Raw genomic sequence first — 16,261 nt, 5'->3', positions numbered from 1 at the left:
AGGTGCTGTAGACGCTAAATACCGTAGCCAAACACCAATCATACAACAACAACGATGAAAGATTGTAGCCAAGGCAGCAGAGCTCTGAATATAGCTCTTGTCACTCTCACATACACACACACACTTTTGTCTAACACAGTTCTGTGTACTGTTATGCTGTTATGTTCAGTCATTGTTCTTATGTTGAACATGAATACATTTACTTTGTAAGTAATTATGGGACGTATTTCTTCTTTCATAGCAATTTTCCTTCATACTTTCTGGCCGTGAAATAGGTCTTAAATTCTATTCAAAGTGGTCTTAAAAAGTCTTACATTTGAGTTGGCGAAACCAGCAGGAACCCTGTAATAATAACAAGACAAAAAGATCCAACTATCATTTTATATTTGATTATGGATTGAACATGAACCAAAGTGCTTGTATTGGCAGATGGATAAAGTACATCTTATCTTAAAGTGCAGCGTTATTGACCTGCTGTGTTTCCTCAGTTCCTGGTGCCTCCTGGACCACGGAGGAACAGAAGCTTCTGGAACAAGCCCTGAAAAAATTCCCCGTCAGCACTCCTGAGCGCTGGGAGAAGATCGCTGAGACCGTGCCGGGGCGGAGCAAGAAGGAATGTATGAAGAGGTACAAGGTGAGATCAAGAGCCGGTTCTTTTTACTTTTAACATTTAAAGGGGACCTATTATCCAAAATCCTCTTCCTCATGTCTCTTCTACATCAACATGTGTCCCCTCTTCTTCATGTCTCTTCTACATCAACATGTGTCCCCTCTTCTTCATGTCTCTTCTACATCAACATGTGTCCCCTCTTCTTCATGTCTCTTCTACATCAACATGTGTCCCCTCTTCTTCATGTCTCTTCTACATCAACATGTGTCCCCTCTTCTTCATGTCTCTTCTACATCAACATGTGTCCCCTCTTCTTCATGTCTCTTCTACATCAACATGTGTCCCCTCTTCTTCATGTCTCTTCTACATCAACATGTGTCCCCTCTTCTTCATGTCTCTTCTACATCAACATGTGTCCCCTCTTCTTCATGTCTCTTCTTCATCAACATGTGTCCCCTCTTCTTCATGTCTCTTCTTCATCAACATGTGTCCCCTCTGTGGAAAGAGACTTTGAAAGTTTCAGGAACAAAGATTCTCTCTCTTTTTGTCCTGATCCATTTCTATAAAAACCTGTCTGAAAATGAGCTGATCAGATTTTGGCCACTTTATGTCATAACGATGTTTTGGCTTGTGTAACCATTAGCCAATCACCAACCAAGGTAACCCCCCCCCCCTAGGGTTTTATCCCTAATGCAAGATTTAATTTATGTTTGAACAGCTGTTTCCACTTACCCGGCACATATGCTTAAATTAAATCAGTATAACTCAGTAGCTGTTTCTGAGAATGACACTTGGTAAGAATAAAACATTTTCCAATCATTTGTAGGAACAGGCATGTTGTGAAGGCCTCTTTTAGACAGTGGTGTAAAGTAACTAAGTAGATTTACTGATGTACTTCGACTCCACTACAATTCAGAGGTAAATCGTGTACCTTTGCATTTAATACCTTTAGTTACTTCACAGATCTGGATGAATGATGTGAAATATAATCAAGTGTTAAATCAGACTTTAGTTCCACCTGGAGTAAATTCACAAGCTACCCTGCAGTATACAAAGTCATTCAAACTAGCTGCACCTTTACCAGCTTTGAGAACACTTTCATGATCAATCATTATAAAACATATCATATATATTATTCTGAAATGGACCAATCTGCACAATGACTACTTTTACTGTCGCTACTTTAACTATATTTTGATGAGAATACTTTCCTACTTTTACTTGAGGAACATTTTGAATGCAGGACTTTTACTGTAACAGAGTATTCCTACACTCTGGTACTTCTACTTTTACTCAAGTACAAGATCTGAGTACTTCTCCACCTCTGCTGTTCGCCATAGTTTGTTGTGATGTTTTAAGGTGTCATATTGTGTCTACTCCGTTTATATGTTACACTGGTGTCTGTAATTCTCGTGCTATGCTAACCCATGCTATGCTAACCCAGTTCCCTGTTTCTCCGACAGGAACTGGTGGAAATGGTTAAAGCCAAGAAAGCTGCACAGGATGTCGCAGGCAAGACTAAAAAATGACAAGAACCACAAAGAATAGTACCTGTGTTATTTTAACATTATTGTGTTGGTCTTTATTTTATAATAAAAATTAAAGGAGGAAAAAAAATACTACAGAGGATACTTAAATACTTTGTGTTTCTGTGTTTTATTCGCTGTACATTTGACGGGTGATGTGTTCAGGGTTTCATCCAGTACATGCCGCCGCGGATCTGGTTGTAGTCGGGCAGCTGTTCAATTGGACCTGAAAACAAAAAATAAAAAAGTTAGGGATACAGAAAATGTATTGCACTGCTTTTTATTTTATTTATTTTGTATTTGTTTATTTGGCTGGGACATTGCACATTAATGAACACTTAAAACATGAGATGTGCCAAGTGTAAATATGCCGGATTTAGCTTTGAGCTACTTTCCATCCACAGTTCCTCACATAAAACATTAAAGGTCCCATGTCATGGCCATTTCTACTGATCATATTTCCATTGTTGAGGTCTACTAGAATAGATTTCCATTGTTCAATGTTCCAAACTCACATTGGTTTCTCATACAGCATCTCTGTATAGCATGTGTATTCACTCTCTGTCCTAAACGGCTTGTTGGAGCTCCTCATATCCCTCTATTTCACTTCCTGTTTCAAAAGTGATGATTTGGGGTATAAAGCTTTAAAAAAATAAAGAATTGATCAAATACAAAAGGAGGGGTCTGAGCTCATGCGGGACCCGGCAGCTACTGTCTAAACTAAATGCTGCCGTGATGAAACGCCATATCATGGATTATCAAGGATTGTTTCTGAAACAGTATGGAGCTCAAAGGCTTTCTCTCTAGCCGGTTATACCACAAGGTGAGTTCCTTTTTATTTCCTGCTTCTTCACACACATGCTCTCCAGTACAGGTTAGCTCTGAGTGTTAGCGATGCTAATGTAAACACCGACCATATTACGTCCAAAACAGTCGGGCATTGTTTCTGATAGCAACGTTTCTGATAGTGCCGTGGGTCCACATTTCAGATATTACGTCATATCGGACCCAAATCTGGATCAGCTCCGTTGTAGCCCCGTTTTTAGAGATTTGGGTACGGAGGAAAAGAGAGAGGGTTTTATTGTCTGACGCTGCGTGAGTTCCCCGACACACGGGGGACACATCTTTATGTATAAAAGACATCAACAAGTGCATTTTGCAGGATAGGTCCCCTTTAAGTACATTTTTCTGGTATCAGTACTTTACTTATTTTTCTGACGACTTTTATGAAATGGGGCCGTGTCTGGCGAATAAAGGCGACCATAGCTCAGTAAATCTATTAATCTGTAGACGAAGAGAAAAAGTAATTTGTTCCATTATTTAATGTTATTAACTATATCTATCCATTCTTCAATTGTGAGGGAACCAGATCTTTGTGATGCTTTTCTTACAAGCAGTAATCAGAACTCCGAATAAATATTGATTAAAGCGCCCTCAATGAAAGTCAACCTTACCCAAGATAAAAGTGCAGAATTGGTATTTTCATATCGAGTATTTTATCCACTTTATGAATCTCTGACGGTAATTTACTTTATAAGAAAATGGCTCAATCCGTACAGTATTCAACATCCTGTCCTTAGACCCTTGCAGAAACAAATGGTATCCTAACATTAAAGAGAGGGTTCTTCAGCCACTACAGCATGTTCAAGATATACTCATAAACACATGTTCATATTAAAAACCGTAACGTACCAACGGCTGCGATGGCAGGAGCCTTGTTGTAGATGTATTTGGTGCAAACGTCCTTGATGGTCGTGGCATCAATAGCCTGTTGAGGGGCAGAAATAAACATCACAACATTAATAACACACCAATACTTTCCCTCGGAGAATGCCATTATGACTTTATTCCTATTAGCATGGAGGAAAAGCCTTGGAGCGAAGCAGAGTTTCCTGTTTTTTATTGATCATAATAAGTCTCGTATTGTTAACCAATAAGATCTCGGCTCAGGAGAGAAAGGTAGGGTGTGTGTTTTTTTTTAGAAAGCATCAGATTACTTAAAAAGCAGAAGGTCATACAAACAGAATCAACATTTTCCACAAGTAAAAGCTCAATTTAATAATTTTTTTTAAGGCCTGAAATTGCAAAATAAGTAGACTGGTCATGCTCTCGTCAACTTCAGACTGGTGGAAAGAACAGATCCACACATGTAGGGGTTTATTTGACTAAATGTGTGTCTCTAGATTTCTCTTAAACTCACCTAAAGTTAGCATTCGATAAAGCATCATTAAAATATGAAATCATAAGAGATATTTGACTTGTTCTCACATCGATCCGGGCCTCCAGCTCGTGCAGAGGGATCCTCCGACTGTAGCACAGCATCTGTCTGCCGATGTCCTCGCAGATGGGAGTAGATCCTGGACAAAGCAACACAATTAATCATTTAAAAAAAGAGCTACCTAATAAGAGTGGTTCAGGAATGAGTCCTAAAACCCAGAAATGACTTATGGCGCATTTACACTGCAGCGCGTAGCACGGTTTAAGCGTGCCGTGCCAAACCCGGCCCGTTTTTTGTTGCGTTTCCACTTGGCGTAGTTCCGGCTAGCGGGTACTTTTTCACCGTTTTTCTGGCCCTCCAAAATCGAGGTTCTTTCCGGGCCAACAACCGGGCTGAGTATGCTAAACTAGTGACGTGAGTGGCTACAACTACAACACAATGAACATATTTGACCGTGATTTAATTGTAATACACGTTTCAAAATGATGCCGAAGTAACAACATACTGATACCGGTTAGTAAAAACCATGAATTAATGCTTTGACAAGTCTGCAGATGAAAAATGCGTGTTTTCTGAATGGAGATTGGCTAAGCTAACGCAGTATATGCTCCGACCGTCCACACTCACAACAACGGCCTACAGACATACATAAAGCAGCGACTGTATTCACCATGACACAGACAGTCTGTGGTTTGTACTTGTTTAACTTTTGTCTAGTTTCTGAACAGATATGAGGAGCTGTGAGCTCTGAGGGCTAACAGCTAACGGCTGATGTTTGGTTTTGTGTTTCGCATTGAAGATGACGTCACGGCTCCGCCTACACTGCGTTACTATAGTTACTACCCCAGTTCCTAAACTGTAATGGAAACGCAGCATAAAGTGAGCCTTATAATTATACCGTGCGAGGCCCATGGCGAGGCCCTGCAGTGGAAATGCGCCATTATTTTACCACTTTGTGTTTCCTTGGCTCGAAGTCAACAGTTTTTCTAATATGTTTGAGGTCAGATGCTTGAAATAAGGTATGTGGTTAACACACACTGAAGAGATTGAAGTCATGTGACTGTGCTTTAGTTCCTTTAAAGCCCAACGTTTGCTTTTTACTTGAGGCGTTTGCATAGTGGTGTATATGGAGATCATCCTGCTGAACAAGACTTGTTAAGTATCATAAACGTGTGTTTGCCACAGAGCTTATTTTGTGTAATATTTGAAAACAGGGTATATGCAGGAATCCTGAAGTCAAATGTAAGACCTTTTAAGACCTTTTTTAAGACCCTTTCCATACATTTTAAGACCTCATCGCCACTTTGAGTTCTAACCGGTTACATTGGCGACACACTTCACCTCACATTTACTATATACAGTATTGATTGTCCTTCCTCCTTATCTTCCAACCATTTGGACGCAAACTTGCATTTCCCCATAACGATGTTGTTTAACAACCGGCGTAAACGGACCTTCGCGCGCTATCAAGCAGTGAGCGTGAGATGTCCTGTTCAGATGACGTCTAATCCAACGGGGTGCCATAAAGAAACTACACAGAATCACACTACACACCTACGCAATGATTACATTCAGGCAGACTGTAGAATACAACCTCTTTGGACTATTTCTATACTTATTAAAAACAAGCTGCAAAATGTAATACCTTGGAAAATGCCGTTTCATACTTTTTAATAGCCTTCATTTTCGCTAAATTGATATATCAACTTTTAATACTTTTAAAGACCCCGCGGACACCCTGTAAAATCAAATGGAAAATCTCTCAGTCTTACCATCGAGATGCAGCAGCATGTTGGTCTTCAGCAGATTTTTGGCCCTTGCCACCTCGCCCTCCGTCACACTCGTACAAAGAGACATCCTGAGAGAAAACAAAAAGACTCGTCATCGTCATCATCACCTGGAAGTAAATACACAAACCGTACCATTTCTACAGGTTTTCAGTGTACACTCACCAGAGGTGGGAAGTAGTGGAGTACAAATACTTCGTTACTGTACTTAAGTACATGTTTCTGGTATCAGTACTTTACTCCACTACTTATTTTTCTGACGACTTTTTACTTTGACTTCTTACATTTTGAACCCAAATACCTGAACTTTCTACTTCTTACATTTTGAACCCAAATACCTGTACTTTCTACTTCTTACATGTTGAACACAAATACCTGTACTTTCTACTTCTTACATTTTGAACCCAAATACCTGAACTTTCTACTTCTTACATTTTGAACCCAAATACCTGTACTTTCTACTTCTTACATGTTGAACCCAAATACCTGTACTTTCTACTTCTTACATTTCCCAAACAGGCTGGTTCCTTTAGTTTGAATGTGTGTTTGGTGGCGTGATCATTATTATTTAGAGTCATTGCGTGCCTATTGATTTGAACACGATCCGTGTATCCATCATTTCCTGGTCTTCTCTAAAGAAGAGGGACCAATGAAAACGTTGTCATGTTGCCGTTGTTCAGCATGGAAACATTCATTAGCTAACAATGACATTATTGTTCTATTAATATAAAGGGAGGTCAGGTACTCTTTAAAACAGCTGCTAGTTATGGGTACTTTGTACTTAAAGTGGACCTATCATGCTATATTTGAATAATATAGTGTAGGACCATACCTATATAAGGCATATTTATACTTTTTTTTTTTTTCAAAATACCAAACAGATCATGCATTTTAGCCATGCCTCATTTCACTCAATTTGACATTTTTTAGCTCTGTTTTTGCAAGGGCTGATTCAGTGAGAACAGCACCACCTACTGGCCTGGCATATGTACTACAGCGTCTCCAGCGCTTTCGAACGGCAATGGCCGTGGCTGTCTCCTCCTGATTGGTGGAGTTGGCCCAATAGCCGTAGCACCACCGTCCTGACGTCAGGACAGTGTTCAAATCTGGATCAGTTTTTATCAGATCCGTTGCAGCCCCTTTTTTAGAGATTTGGGTATGGAGGAAAATAGAGAGGGTTGTGTTTTCTGACACTTGGTGAGTTCCCTGGAACACCGGGGACACATATTCATGTAGAAAAGACGTACAAAAGTGCATTTTGCATGATAGGTCCCCTTTAAGTACATTGCAAAGCCCTCTTTACTTTTACTTGAGTAAAGAAGTTTAGTCAGTACTTCTACTTTCACCAGAGTATTTTTAAACACGAGTATCTGTACTTCTACTTGAGTAAAGGTGTGTGTGTGTACTCACCACTCCATCTGTGTGTAGTGCATCATCTCATCGATGGTGCCGGGCTCACACACCATGTAGAGCCCCCAGAGGCCGGTGTCGGTGTAGCAGGTGTTGAAGGACTGGAAGCTGTGGCACAGGTTCCCCTGACAGGCCATCTGAGCCAGCTTACTGGACAGATTCTGGACCACAGGACGAAGAGAGGGATGTTTGTAAAGATTTAAGACCCACAACCAGAGCTGTGAGTCGCATTTCATGACCGCTGTTTAGGGTTTACAAATATCCGTAATGCTGGTAGAGGAACACGTTGTAGAGTAATTATAAACAGATAAACAATTGCTTAAAACTTTGGTTAAAATTTGAAAAATGTGGTCCCTGGTGATAATACAGACCACTTAACTGGCAACTTAATGCGATATGCATCTTTATGAATGTCTGACACTCGTAAAACTGTTGAGACGTTTTCTCAGACCGTGATAGACGTAATAAACCCTAAAACTAAAAAAGGTATTTTCACAGCGAGGTGTCCCCAGTACTCACCACTCCTCCCCCAAACGAGCGGTCCCAGTTCCCGATGAGAGTGTTGGCCACCATGAGGGGGATGGTGTCGGGGTGAGACCAGCCCACCGCCTCCACTGCGATGGCGATGTGAGCCAGAGGCATTTTGTCGTCGCGCACACGGATCTGAAACAGCAGCAGAACAACTTCAATAATTATAATTCCCACTGTCAGTAACAGAGACTGCACTGACCTGCAGACTGGCTTTTTGTTTTGGATCACATTTCAACTTCAGTGTACATATACATATGTAGTTAAATAGTTTCACAGAGTGGTCCGTTTCTTGGCGACAACAATAAGCTCACAAGAACATGGGGTGTTTCCTTTTCAATATAACACATTGACAGTGTTATTAAATAAAATATTCAAACAGTTAAACAAAAGAAGGGCGTATCGGGGTAATACACACTTTCCATTTCTCCCAAATGTCCTCACATGTAAGTTCCTGGAGCCTCAGAGAGACGGTTATTCTTTCCATTACAAAGATTTCATGAATGATATCGTACCAATCATCTATAGATGGGCTGTTTGGTTTGAGACATTTCTCAGTGATTGCTTTCCTCGCAGCTACACTCCCAAATACATATTTTGTTTTCAGACTGTGTGAATAATGTTGTGTTGCTGTTTTAATATTTTAATTCAACTTTTTGTATTTTCTTTCCTTTTTATCACCACTGTAAAGAGTCTTTGAGCCCCTGAGAAAGCGCTTAGAAATCAAATGTATTATTATTATTATTATTATAGTAAGGCTGTGCTATGCTGACCAGCGTTTCCGCCAGGGGGGGGCGTCTTGCCGTTGCTCTTATTCAGCTCGGACTTCCCTGAACTCGAGCCGAGGGCGTCCAAAGAAATTAATAATTTGAGAGAAGATCGAGAGTTTTTATTGCTTGAAATGACGAAAAGGAAAAAGGACAAGAACATCCCTCTGCTGGAGGGGCAAAGGAGTCTGGTGGGATTCTTTTTGCCGCCAGCAAAGCACGTTCCTGTGACGAAAAAAACCAAAACACCGCCGCATCTTCCAAGGACCATGCCAGGAGGGGTGTCCCTGTCGGCAGGGAGACGTTTGTTAGGGAATAATTTGCTTAGGTATTCAACCTGACCCAGTTCATCGTTTTCTCTCCTCACTGTCTCTTTCTCACGGCATAGGTCTACGGCCTTGGGTATTGCTGCTATCTCTCTTAAGGAGGGGCAGCTTGGGCGCATTGTTGTTGCCAGTCTATGACAGAGCACAAGCCGCCATGAGGTAGTTTACTGTTCAGGGACTTAGGTTCCCTGGCACACATTATTTTCTATGGACGAGAGCTCTAGTTAGATTCAGGGTCCATAATTGTTTAGTCTCACTGATAAAGAATGTTGATTATTAAACTCCGAACTAGTTAAAACCTCGAGCTGCAGAAAGAGTTCTTCAGAATTGGTTTGGCAACCGCTGTGTCAACTCGTGACACACCACCTGTCTTGTCAATTCTCCGTCCGTAACTCCAAATAAACCGCCAGTGTTTGCCATCAAAGCTCCAGCTCTCCTCGTGCCTCTCTGAGTCCTGTTTCCAATTGCTTCAGAAGTTTCCCCCACAACATTAAGAGATAGTATAAGGGACGGCGCAATTCAAAATTGTGTGTGTGTGCATATGCAAAGAGATAGTATCTATAAGGGACGGCGCAATTCAAAATTGTGTGTGTGCATATGCAAAGAGATAGTATCTATAAGGGACGGCTCAATTCAAAATTCAAGTCACGTGACACAACGTGACGTCTCGGGGTGGACGCCCTCTCAGCCCTGGTCTGGCGGAAAACACTGATGCTGACTGATGTTGCTTTTGAAATAAACAACAATTGTTACACTGCAACGTCAGGGGAAAAAGCAAGTCATAGAGACATTTTGAGTTTTTAGTAAAGACACTAACCTTTAACCTCAACACCCTGGTTCAATTACCTTTGTTACATCTTTCTAATTTCTCTACAAGTGCTTCCTGCTGAAAAATAGCCCCCCAGAATTATGACAAATACTGACAGACATGTGTGTGGTTCAAGCCGCTTACCTCACTTCCTGTGAAGTTGCATGGAGGAAGTGCCGGAGCTTCACCTTTATAGATTCCAGGAAGTTTTCCAAAATGATACTTGGCCAGATCATTGAGCTCATCATGAGAAACTCCTGATAGAAACAACAACAACAACAACAACACTTCAAAAACCTCCTTAAGGGTTGAACAATTTTTTCTTTCCGGTCAAATGTCCGGAAAGAATTAATTTTACCGGACAAAATTGAAACTTAGCGGTCATGTTACAATAATAACAATAAGAATTGTGTATTTCAAGCATCCTACGTCATCGAGTGCCGCAGAAGGACTGTTCCAATGGTCTTAAAATCCCCACAATGCTTTGCGCACGGACCAATTTCCAAATCTTTGGCGGAAATCGCGCTCCATTTAAGGCGGGGACTCGCATATGACGCACACCTGTTAGCCTGTTCCACAATTCTTCGTTTTCCGAGGCTAGGAAGGATTCTTGCCTCGCTTCTGAAGCAAGTGACTCGGGAAGACATGTGCTACCAAGCAAGCGTCCTCAACATTGAGAAACACCCCGGGTGGCAACGCAAGAATCCTTCCTGGCATTCGGAAAACGAAGAGTGGAACAGGCGAGCAAGTGTGCAGGTGTGCGTCATCTGAGAGGCCCCGCCTTACATTTACCGCCACAGATTTGGGGAAATTGGTCCATGCGCAAAGCATTGTGGGGATTTTAAGACCGCGGAGTCTACACATGTGCAGCCTCGAAATTTCTCGCTACGAAGTACGCCGGGCTCGGTAGAATTCCAAGTATGCTGGAGATTGGAACAGTACTTCGGCGGGACTCGATGACGTAGTATGCTTGAAATAGTGGCTCTGGAGCAGCTTTACTCGACATTGAGAAACACCCCGAGTCTCCGTCAGACTCAGCAGCTGATCTGATCTCTGATCTCTCGTCCGGTTAAACTTCACTCGCGTTTATGTCCATATCGATCAGATCCAGCTCTCCTGACCGGCCTTTATAGAGAGCACCGATCAAACTATTAAGAGTGGATATCGGCCGATAAGCATCCCTAATTATTACCGGACATTCAGTAACGGAAACCCTGACTGGGAGTTATATATCGATCTGGGAGTTTTTATAGGTCAATAATAATATATATAAATGATGGATGTCTCTGACCTCCAGCAGCAGCCAGCACTATCCTGGCTCCTTTGTAGTGAGTGGTGATGTACTCCACCAGGTCTCCTCTGTTGATCGTCCTGCAAGCAAACACAACCCACTTACAGCACGAAGGAACCATGTACAAGACCATATAATAAAGCAACGTTAGAATTTGTAATATCATAATATGACATTCGTGTTGTCTTCTCCTGGTTTAAAAATGACAAAGAGTAAAGAGATGTCATTTTATATGGACCTAGTAGACTGTGGTAGCTGTTCTATTATTTCCTTGTATCAAGTTAGTCATTACATCTATATATAATTGATGATTATTTATCAAACATGTCATTGTGTAAAGATTTTGTGAAAGCACTAACAGTCAACCGTACAATATCGTTGCACTAACAGTAGAGATATTTCATTTTCTCATAAATCAATGCATGTTAGCTGCACTATAGCGTGTTAAATGAACTACTAAATGGAAAATAACTTGAGCTTTTGAGCATTTTATATATTGTCCTACGATTAAAAACATCCAACATACTGTAGGTTTAATGATATATGTACCTTTAACTCGCACACACTAGTTTTTTTAAGATAACGTAGATAAGCAAATGCACAACGTATGTATCTCTGTACACCGTGATACTAGTGTGTGTGTGTGTGTGTGTGTGTGTGTGTGTGTGTGTGTGTGTGTGTGTGTGTGTGTGTGTGTGTGTGTGTGTGTGTGTGTGTCATTGTCGAAACGCAATAACAATATTTTTGATCAGAAAACATAGTCTCACAGTAGCCTGGTGTGCATGTGTTAGTGGATGAGCACTATAAAAGATGGTCAGGGTCTCACTTGATGTTCTCGGTGGGGCCCAGGATGGTCCGCCCCAAAGCAGAGTCCCTGTACGCAGTCGCATGCAGGTAATCAAAGACCACTTCCTGCAGGTTGGTCTCCACTTCCTGCATCTCTCGGAGGATCACCCCACGCTCCCTCTCGATCTCCGCCTCCCCCAGCGTGCTGTTCTGGATGATGTCTGCCAGGATCTCCACAGCTGGGGACAAAAACACACATATATTTGGATAAATTGTTTCAAACGAAACAGTCTGTGCTGTTCAGTGCATTGAATGTGTAGCAGCCAAAATGCTTATTTACATTACATGACATGTTACTTGTTAGACGCTTTTATCCAAAGCGACTTACATACTCAATACTGTGGGCAATCCCCACAGGAGCAATTTGGGGTGAAGTGTCTCAGGGACACAACGACATGCTGACTGCAGTGGGGTTTGAACCTGTGCTCCCCTGATCCGAACACCAACGCACTAGTCCACTACGCCACACGCCACCCTGTCCAATTTAGCTGTTGTTTATTATTTTCTATTTATCAAGTATTTTTCTTTACTCGCTTTGAGCGAAAGGAAAATTGCTATATAAATAACATGTATTATTATTATTTGTTCATAATTTGTCACTGAATGTCAGGGCTTGGGGAAAGAGGAAGGGTTTTGATTTAGGTTCAGACATTTTCTTTTGACCGCGTGGTTCTGCTTTTAGTTATTGCTCACTTTACTTCATTAAACATCTTAAACTTGAACTTAAGTACTATCTTTTATCCTTTAACTTCAGAAGTACCAAGCCTAGTCCTAGCCTTTCTAGCGACTTCATTTATTGAAAATTGAGCCGCAACAGAATGTGTTATTTTTGGTTGTGCGACATCTATGATGGATTTTCCTCTAAACCAGGGGTGTCAAACTCAAGGCCCGGGGGCCAAATCCGGCCCGCGACTTCATTTTATGTGGCCCCACAAGAGCTTGCAAAGAATATAATATGTTTATTATACGGTTACGTGCTACTTTACAGAAGCACGTTGCCCATAAACGACATGTCCCACAATGCATCTCAAATTTGCCTTTTTCTCAGAATTTGACTTTTTTTTGTCCAAATATGCCTTTTTTCTTAGAATTAGCCTTTTCCTCATAAATAGATTTTTTTTTCAAAATGTCACTTCTCTTTTTCAAAATGTCACAATCAATGTTTTTCCAGAATGTGGCTTTTCTTTTAAAATCATATTGTGACATTCTTACTGAAGAGACTTGCAATTATTTGCTCTAGACTTCTGCTTTCAGACGTAGTTAATTATGAAGTTATATTAATTATTGATATAGTCTTAAAGTTTCAACCGGCTCTTTGAGTGCAACCATAATGCTGATGTGGCCCGTGATGAAATTGAGTTTGACACCCCTGCTCTAAACTATTGTTTGTCCTCTCCTCATGGTGACATGTTCCTTTCTATCATAGCCATTTGTATTCTCTTTGTATCCATCCCTACACACCAGAGTGGCCCTAATATCACCGCACTGCTGTACTGTACCTCGTGGAAGATCTTTAGAGAAAGCTTTGGCGTAATACACCGTTTGTTCTCGAGATGTATAAGCGTTCAAGTGAGCTCCCATGTTCTCGATCTCCAACTCCAGATCCAGCTGGGAGCGCTTCCTGGTGCCCTGAAGGATACAAAGGAGAGCAAACCTGTTATACTTTGCATTGTTAGAGAAAAGGTGTGAGACAAATGTCACTCGTCATCAGCTTCAGCTTCAATCTCAGGATCCATGTATTTGTGATCCTCTCTAGAATGGAAGTAGTCATCACATACAGAGCATCAACTAGTTCCTGAACAGTGTCCTTCACATGCTGATATCCAAGAGAGGGAGTTACACAGTCACAAGATGGAGGAATACCGGGTCTTGTAATCATACATCCTGTCATGTTCAAAATAGTTTTTACAGAAAATTTGCTTTTTTTTCTGAAAATCTCAAAATTCTGACTTTTTCAATAACATTTGGACTTTTTCAAAAAAAAATTGACTTTGCCTCAAAATCTTAAAATTCTGACTTTTTCGCAAAATTTTGATTTTCTCTCAAAAAATTTACTTTGCCTCAAAATCTTAAAATCCTGACTTTTTCTCAAAATTATGACTTTTTCTAATCATTCATCCCTGGCTTGATCTTCAATCTCAGGATCCATGTATTTGTGATCCTCTCCAGAATGGAAGGAGTCATCACATACAGAGCATCAACTAGTTCCTGAACAGAGTCCTTCACATGCTGATATACAAGAGAGGGAGTTACACAGTCACAAGATGGAGGAATAGAAAGCAGTATTCAATGTTTACTTCAGATTAGCTCCACGTCAGAAATGAGCATGCTTGTCATATGTCTATCTCCATAGAGGCTGAATCATCATGTTAATCACATAGCTATCATATGCCTAAAACAGTCCTGATGCTCTTCTAGGTAATCATACATCCTGTCATGTTCACAGCTACAGTTGGGATACCTTTGTTATCATGTTACTCTCATATTGGAAGAGGACATTCACTATTTTCCCAACAAAAGGCAATTATTTCACTCTGTAAAATTCACCTTTGTATCATTTGCAAGCATGTGTTTATAGAAAAATCTACATCAAACTTCAATAGCTATTGCACGATGCAAATAAGTCACAATAGAAGACAAGAAAACGTATTTTCATTGTCTTTATCTCACCTTAAATGCCATATGTTCCAGGAAATGTGCTGTGCCATTATTTCTGGCGTTCTCGTAGCGACTGCCGGCATCTATCCAGAGGCCCACCTGGAAAAAAACAGAGAATAAATTAAGTTGCCTTCTGCTTTAACCAATGTTGTGAACTAGAGATCACTTTTTAAATGTCTACTTTACTTGGTCTTATCACAATCTCTAATGTCATGTATGTGAAACACCCCTTGGGGCTGCATGTATGTATAGAACTTATGCCGAGTAAATAAATAAACAAGTTCAGTTTAACTTAGGGTGAGTGAGTGAGTGAGTGAGTGAGTGAGTGAGTGCTTACTGTGCAGGTGGTGAGCCCAGAGTCTTCTGAAGACACTCGGAGTCCATTTTCTAGAGTTGTCACCTTAGTTTCAGGAACATTGAGAGCCACTTGTTGAGCAGCCTGTGTCGATAACAGTCTGTGAGATCCAGGTGTGAGCTGCAGGTGGAGAAAACACACAAATGAATGCGATGGAAATTATACTACTAAAATTAGTAATCGTTTATTAGGAACAAACAAACAACCAATCTTCCTGCAGAAAGGACTCAAGACTACATGCACCATCTCATCATTCCTTGTTGTATGAAGCTGTGTTGCAAAAACAATCCCACATGTGTTATTAACCAGTGTCATAGCCTAAAAAGGTCAAATGCACCAACTAAAATAGAGTTTTAAACACTAAGACAGCCATAGGTTCAAATTGAGTTCAAGTGGTAGTAATAGTCCTTCTACACTGAGGCAAGCTAAATTAAAATCAGCTCCAAAAGATCAAGACTTCTTGTCTTATAAGTTGAAAGTCATGATTATGCAAACACCGTTTTTTATATATTTACTGTTGTACCTTCTATGTATTTATACCTCTAAATGCGTGTATATATGTGTCCATTTATAAGTATGTAGATGTGTATAGGTATATTTAAGTGGGGGTAAAGGTGTGTGTGTGTATTTATATAAGTCGAATCTGAATTTCCGGTCTGTATTACACAAATAGAGGAATTGACAATACATTTGACTTTGAAGGGTATACTAGGGTTGTACTAAAATGTCCAATACATTGACAGCTTATCATGATGACACTGCAGATTTAGGACAGTGGCATCATATGTTACAACCCACCCGTTATTGATAATGAATTTAAATGACCTATGTTTAGGTTTAAATGAAATGATACTTCACATATTACCAGAACTTGAATTGCCTTATGTAAGCTACCAGAGACTTTAACTGTCAGCAAACACTGGGAGCTTTTCCTCAGTTAGACTGTAATTTTGACACCTGGAGAGAAGGTATAATAACCAAAACACCACCATAAACACAATCTTCTTACCCTGTTTGAAGAACATGTCTTCAGTAAATTCCTTTGAAGGAGATTTCTCCCAGCAGACGTGAGGCGCTGTAAGGACGCCGCCATATTGTTTGTTTGTCACACTGCGCATGCGTCGCGTTCAA

General features: G+C 40.6%; 2 protein-coding genes across 2 annotated transcripts in view; one reads left to right on the top strand and one right to left on the bottom strand.

The window, feature by feature from the left end:
• Positions 1–2,246, top strand: part of dnajc2 (DnaJ (Hsp40) homolog, subfamily C, member 2) — an 18,345-nt gene extending 16,099 nt beyond the window's left edge. Inside the window, exons 15-16 of the mRNA XM_034131529.1 lie at positions 489–634; positions 2,074–2,246. Coding sequence (XP_033987420.1) covers positions 489–634; positions 2,074–2,139 — 212 coding nt within the window. The 3' untranslated portion in view covers positions 2,140–2,246. The remainder of the gene's footprint in view (positions 1–488; positions 635–2,073) is intronic.
• On the bottom strand, positions 2,238–16,261 carry pmpcb (peptidase, mitochondrial processing subunit beta). The gene is made up of 13 exons (XM_034131530.1): positions 16,140–16,261; positions 15,113–15,250; positions 14,788–14,874; positions 13,617–13,746; positions 12,098–12,296; positions 11,272–11,351; positions 10,125–10,237; positions 8,071–8,214; positions 7,552–7,712; positions 6,127–6,212; positions 4,405–4,493; positions 3,829–3,904; positions 2,238–2,362 (listed from the first exon to the last, which is right to left on the bottom strand). The coding sequence occupies exons 1-13, from the start codon at positions 16,221–16,223 to the stop codon at positions 2,298–2,300; spliced, it is 1,452 nt and encodes a 483-aa protein (XP_033987421.1). The 5' UTR covers positions 16,224–16,261; the 3' UTR covers positions 2,238–2,297.

This window comes from Trematomus bernacchii, unplaced genomic scaffold (genome assembly GCF_902827165.1).
Source record: "Trematomus bernacchii unplaced genomic scaffold, fTreBer1.1, whole genome shotgun sequence".
NCBI lineage: Eukaryota > Metazoa > Chordata > Actinopteri > Perciformes > Nototheniidae > Trematomus > Trematomus bernacchii.
Note: the sequence above shows the minus strand (reverse complement) of the source record. Positions and strands in the feature narration are given on the sequence as shown.

Bases quoted from the DNA above. Each gene is read 5' to 3' on its own strand.
- pmpcb (XM_034131530.1), bottom strand. From the start codon at position 16,223: ATGGCGGCGTCCTTACAGCGCCTCACGTCTGCTGGGAGAAATCTCCTT. The intron at 15,251-16,139 runs GTAAGAAGATTG...CTCCACCTGCAG, and splicing joins AGACATGTTCTTCAAACAGG to CTCACACCTGGATCTCACAG. The intron at 8,215-10,124 runs GTAAGCGGCTTG...CTGCTGTTTCAG, and splicing joins GCAACTTCACAGGAAGTGAG to ATCCGTGTGCGCGACGACAA.